The 6224-nt window shown below is 55.6% G+C and overlaps 1 protein-coding gene across 3 annotated transcripts in view; it reads right to left on the minus strand.

Moving 5' to 3' along the window:
• ESYT2 (extended synaptotagmin 2) overlaps window positions 1–5651 on the minus strand; it is a 71019-nt gene extending 65368 nt beyond the window's left edge. For 2 of the 3 annotated variants that reach the window (XM_079786680.1, XM_079786679.1), the window contains exon 1: window positions 5226–5651. In XM_079786680.1, coding sequence (XP_079642806.1) covers window positions 5226–5537 — 312 coding nt within the window. In that variant the 5' untranslated portion in view covers window positions 5538–5651. Of the gene's footprint in view, window positions 1–4396; window positions 4536–5225 lie in introns of those variants that run through there. The other variant, XM_079786681.1, reaches the window with a different exon arrangement.
• Between the last annotated feature and the right edge of the window lie 573 nt (window positions 5652–6224).

Raw genomic sequence — 6224 nt, forward strand, 5'->3', positions numbered from 1 at the left:
CAGTTTTTCAGTCGGTTCTTCATATCTAGATATCTATCCTATCTAATAAAAGAGTAATATGCAAATTGACCATCACTCCAAGACACAAGATGGCCACCACAAGATGGCCAGCAGGGGAGGGCAGTTGGGAGGGACCAGGCCTGCAGGGGAGGGCAGTTGGGGGCGATCAAGCCTACAGGGGAGGGCAGTTGTGGGCAGTCAGGGGTGACCAGGCCAGCCGAAGAGGGCAGTTGGGGGTGAACAGGCTAGCAGATGAGGGCAGTTGGGGGAGACCAGGCCAGCAAGGGAGGGCAGTTGGGGGGGGGGGGGACCAGGACTGCAGGGGAGGGGAGTTGGGAGGGCAGGCCTGCAGTGGAGGGCAGTTGGGGGGGGGGGGGGAACCTGGCCTGCAGTGAAGAACAGTTGGGCGGGACCCAGGCCTGCAGGGGAGGGCAGTTGGGGGGGACCAGGCCTGCAGGGGAGGGCAGTTGGGGGCGATCAGGCCAGCAGCGAGGACAGTTAGGGGTGACCAGACTGGCAAGGGAGGGCAGTTAGGGATGACCAGGCCAGCAGGGGAGGGCAGTTAGGGGCAATCGGGCAGCCGGGGAGCAGTTAGGCGTCGATCAGGCTGGCAGGGGAGTTGTTAGGGGGTGTTCAGGCTGGCAGGCAGAAGCAGTTAGGGGCAATCAGGCAGAGGCAGGCAAGGGGTTGGGAGCCAGCAGTCCTGGATTTTGAGAGGGAAGTCCGACTGCCCATTTACATTATTTGTGTAAGAACTAGGCAGTCGGACATCCCTCAAGGGGTCCCAGATTGGAGAGGGTGCAGGCTGGGCTGAGGGGCAGCTCCTCCCCCGTGCACAAATTTTGTGAACCAGGCCTCTAGTATTTTATAAATATACTAGAGGCCCAGTGCACAATTGGGGCAAATCGAGGCCGGGCCTGTTGGGAAGAGGAGACAGCAAGAGGTTGGCTGGCCAGCCCACCCCAATCAGGGCCTAATCAGCACCGGGCCAGCCATGGGGGAGAGGCCGCGGGCAATTGGCTGGCAGGCCCCACTCCTGATTGGGGTGGGGGGACAACTGGGGGCAGGGGTGGCCGTTGGGAGGGGCTGTGGGTGGTGGGCCAGCCGGCCCCACCCCCGATTGTTTGGGGGGAGGCGATAGGGGGTGGGGCAGCTGAGGGGAGGGGCCGCCCCTAATCAGGGTGGGGGGGCCACTCTGGGGAGGGGCGGGGGGGAGGGGCCAGCCGGCCCCATCCCTGATCAAGCCCTTCGTTGGCTGCAGTGGGCGTCATAGCAACCGGTTGTTTTGGTCGGTCATTCTGGTTGTTACAGCGTTCTGGTCGCTGGCTTTTTATATAGATAGATAATTAATGCAATATGTTGATTTAATATAAATATGTTACATGTGTTCAACTCATATTTATTTAAATTATTTATAGTTCAGTCCTTGTTCTATATTCTCCCATCTTGAAATGTAAAGGGAGGCAGATATTGACTGCTTTATTCTTTTCTACTTTAATGAAGCATTTAGACCACACAACACAAGCATGGCAATACTCAGTCACTCCCTCTCCGAACTGCAGCAGCAGCCGAGTATGTGAACAAGAATCCAAAGAGCATCCGGGTCCCCTTCACAGCCTTGAGGAGGTCTCTAACCTTTTCTCAAAGCACATTATCACTCTAGGATCTAAGTGGTAAAGTTGCAACCACAGTTTAAAATAGCTAAACTGGTTCCTGATTTAGCTACAACAAATATTTTGTCTTCACAAAATTTCCATAAAGTGTAAGTCAATGTTTAACACTGAGAATAAAAGCAAATATTTGTCCTTCTGTTACATGAGACCAGAGTATATTCTTTTGTTCATTTGGTTCTTAGACTATACATATTCAATGTTGGCTAGAGTTAAATTCTCCTGAACATCACAGAATGAGGATAAGAAAGCTCCCTCCAAAGAAGAGCTTGTACACAATATAGACGAGCATTAAATCTCAATCATCAAAGTGTCAGATAATGAAACCAACTGTCCAAACAACTGAGTAACAGGACAGGTTTGGGTCTCTACTTAACTGCAGCCATAGAATTAGCATTTATTGGCAGCAGAAAAAAACAGGAAAGGGGCAGAATGCACCCTACCAAGTTCTAATTTTTCAACTAAATGAAAATACATACTGTTCTTATGTTTCTCCACAAAAACTCTTCAAGAATATTCTTCAGCCACAGTCTAACTTTACAACACAGGTTAGACACTGGTATGTCCAACAAAAAAGGCCAGTCCTCAACCCATCAATCCAAACTTGCCAGGCCTTTTCCATTTATGAATAAACAAATTTTTTTAAAAAGGAGCGATGAATGAATAATACAGTTTACACTGAAGCTGCAGGACCAAAGTCTTACAGAATTATCACATGTTAAATGAGAGGTATTTTTCACATCCTAGTAGCCTTAATTCAAAACAATATATATTTTTTCTCAAGGTAATATTCTTCAATTATCTCATTTTTCATACCCAGGGTAACTTTTTACTTTACTAAATAAAATGAAAAACTGTAAGTGAACATATCCAAAAGCGGGGTTGGAAGTGGGTACCACATCGATTCATATTTTCCTCTGCTTCCAACCCTGCTAGGAATCAAACTATTATGAAAATGAGTGCAGCCGAAACCGGTTTGGCTCAGTGGATATAGCGTCGGCCTGCAGACTGGGGGGTCCCGGGTTCGATTCCGGTCAGGGGCGTGTGCCTTGGTTGCAGGCACATCCCCGGTGGGGGGTGTGCAGGAGGCAGCTGATCGATGTTTCTCTCTCATCGATGTTTCTGGCTCTCTATCTCTCTCCCTTCCCCTCTGTAAAAAATCAATAAAATATTTAAAAAAAGAAAAGAAAATGAGTGCAGCCCCACCAGGTGTGGCTCAGTGGCTGAGCATCAACCTATGAACCAGGAGGTTACAGTTTGATTCCTCGTCAGGGCACATGCCCAGGTTGCAGGCTGGATCCACAGTAGGGGTCATTCAGGAGACAGATCAATGATTCTCTCACCATTGATATTTATCTCTCTCCCTCTCCCTTCCTGTCTGAAATCAATAACAAATATTTTTAAATACTTAAAAAAAAGAAAATGTGTACAAATATATCTCATTCAAAGCAAAATACCAGCCCAAAGTTCAGAACCCCAAGAACCCAAGTATGCACTTAAAAATCAATACTACTAATACAGAAATCTTCTATTGTTGCTTTGCTCCCTAGCTAAAGCAGAATAGCAGACATCCTTTCAGACAATGTAATCCACTGGTTTTATTATGAAAATAACATGATAATAAAAAAGGTATAAAATTGTACATGAACTATAATTAAAAGTAAAATTTTTAAATGTATAAAAAAGATTTTCCTTAAAAAAAAAAATATCCCCCTCAAATTCCAACCCCCTAGTGCTTTTCTTGGATGTGATCACTGTCAAGTTGCATGTGAATCTTTCCAGAAGTTTTCTAAGCAATGCGGGTATGTTTGTGTTTGTGTGTGTGTGTGTGTGTGTGTGTACATACATATATATGTACACATATATATGATATAAGTGCAAATGCAAATTTGGAATAAACAAGTGAAAAATTTTGGAGAAAATATAAATTCCTTCCTCCTTCCTTCCTCCCTGAACTTGTCTTGCCCCCAGTATAGTAGGAACTGTTATTTGTTCATTTAGTATGTGAAAACTGTGCATTTCACAAGGATTTTTATAAGCCAACTGATATTAGCCAACAGCTCGATGACCAAATACTTATGAAAGTCAGCACATGGGTTCCTGTGAACTTCAGCCCGATGAGGCCTGCTGTTTTGGTGATTTAGCTTCTTTCTGGCATCATTTAAGTAGGTGTGACAGATGCTAGACGCCATCTGAGTCCTCCTGCATATCCAAAGGGCACCCCCTCCTTCCTGCTCTAGTGACTTGATTCTCCAAAATACTGTGCCACCTGCCCGCCGCGCCCGGTCAGTTTCAGACCCCGCCGCCCCCGCGGGGATTCCTCCTGCAGGCAGCGCCGCGCCCGAGTACCTGCGGCCCCGGCACGGCTGCTTCCGACCTCTCTCGGCCTCCGGCTCACTCTCGGCCGCCAAGCCCTTTCTCCTCCAAGAGGAAATGAGCCTTCGGACACACGGCTGGCCACTGTCACTTGAAGTTTACACCAACGCTGATGTGAGCATTACTTATCTCAAAATACTGCTATTTCCGGTAAGTCTGAACGGTGCCACCAACTCAGGGTTAGGGCGGCATTGGGAAACAGGAGAAAACGAGGAGGAAGCCAGCCAACCCCATTAGTTCCCATTCTGCATAAACAGCTTCTGCAGAGAACGGCCGAGGTAAAAATAAAACCGATCCACACCCTGCCGCTGCCCGACAGCGAAACTCTGCCAAAACGTCCCGCCCCGCACCTCACAGGGGAGTGCTGTCACAACGCTACTTCCGGAAGACCGCTCTCCTCATCTTCACATCGCCACGTGGGGAGACCGCACTGCTCCTCAGTCAGTCAGCAACGACCGAGAAATGAGTCTCCTGGGGAAGAAGAAAACCCGACTTCCCCGGAGGCACCGAGGCCACTCCTTTTCCTCCTGCGGCGCAGGTGGGGCCGGCTCCGGGGAAGCCGCCCGCTCCCCGCTGCCCGGAGGGCCCCCCCCGCGCACACACACACACACACACACACACGCCCAGGTCCGGCCACGGCGCGGGGGGGAGCAGGGAGCGAGGGAAGGCGCCTTCGGGAGGGGCTGCGGGTCGCCCGCGCGGAAGGGGACGGCGGGGCCACAGGCGCGGACGCGGGCTTACACCCGGCGGGCGGGCGCGCGGACAACGATCCGGACGGACACCGGCCCGACCAGACCGGGAAGCAGGCGGCGGTCGGGACACACCAGCGTGGGCAGGTGGGGGTGGCAACGGCGCAGACACCCGACCTGGACCGGGAGGCAGCAGGAGCAGGGCGGTGCGCACCTACGGCCGGCGGGGCGGGTCGAGGCGTGGCGCACACCTGACTGGACAGGTAGCCTGGGCGGGCGGGCGGGCGGGGCGGGCACGAGAGCCCACAGGAAAGCGGTCTAGCTGTGGGTCCGGGGCTGGCCCCGCGCCGGCACCCACCCAGGCCGGCAGGTCGCAGGCGCGCACCCCAGACCCAGGCAGGAATGGGGGTAGGAGCGGCGTCGGGGTCGGAACGAGGGTGGGGAAGAAAGTGGGTCGTGCGGGTACGCGGGTTCGGGCGCCCGTACTCACCCAGGCCGGCAGGTCGCAGGCGCGCACCCCCAGGCGCACAGTGCGCTCCTCGTCTTCCAGCAGCGCCAGCGCGCGGCACAGGCGCGTGGCCTTGAGGCCGCGGCTGCGCCGGCACCAGGCGAGCAGCGCCAGCGCCAGCAGCACCCAGCTGAAGCTCAGGCCCAGGTAGCCCAGCGCGTACACCGGCAGCAGCAGCGCGAAGCTGCGGGCCAGCTGCGCCAACAGCCCCACCACGTCCACGCTCAGCGCCGCGCCAGCAGGCTCGGCCCGTGCAGCGTTGGCCACCGGGCCCGGGCCCCCGGCGTCTCCCATCGTCTGCCGCCCAGCCGCACCGCCAGCGCGTCCAGTCCCGGCCGAGGTGCCTCCACCCGAGCGCCAGCGCCCCTCTGAGGGGACGGCGCCTCCCCTGCCGCCCGCGCGCGCTGCCGCCGGCAGGCGGCGTGTGACGTCAGCGCGCAGGACGGCGGGGCGGGGCCCGGGCTGGGGGCACGTCACTCCTGGGGTGGGCGGGGCCGGTGCGTGACGCCGTCGCGCCGGTGAGGCAGTTGTGGGCGGGGCTTGAGGGGGCGGGGCGGGGCGGGGCGGGGCGGGGCGGGAGGCCCTGGGCGGGGCTGGCCGCTCGGTCTTCACCCGGCGGTGGGCCGGCCTCTGGGGGTGGGCGGAGCCCAGCGCGGGACGCACTTCGCGGGGTCTCTGGGGGCGGCGCGCGCGGCCTCTGGCTGCCTGCCTGCGGAGCAGGATTGCGGGCTGGGCTGCCGGCATGGCAGTGGCCTTTGGGGCACCGGCTGCGGAGCGCCCTGGGCTTGGGGACGGCTCTGTCGCCTGGCCGGGGGACCGGAGGACGGGTGGGTCGGCCCGGGCGCGGCTCCTGGAGGGCTGGTGTGGAAGGAGAAGTGCGCGCTCCTGCGGGTTCCTTCCACCTGCAGGTTTGGGGAAGTGGCTGTTTCATAGACTTTGAACTTGTTAAAAACCGCGCTCCTGAGTGGTTGATAGTGCCGC

Source organism: Cnephaeus nilssonii, assembly GCF_951640355.1.
Source record: "Cnephaeus nilssonii genome assembly, chromosome: 12".
Taxonomy (NCBI): Eukaryota; Metazoa; Chordata; class Mammalia; order Chiroptera; family Vespertilionidae; genus Cnephaeus; species Cnephaeus nilssonii.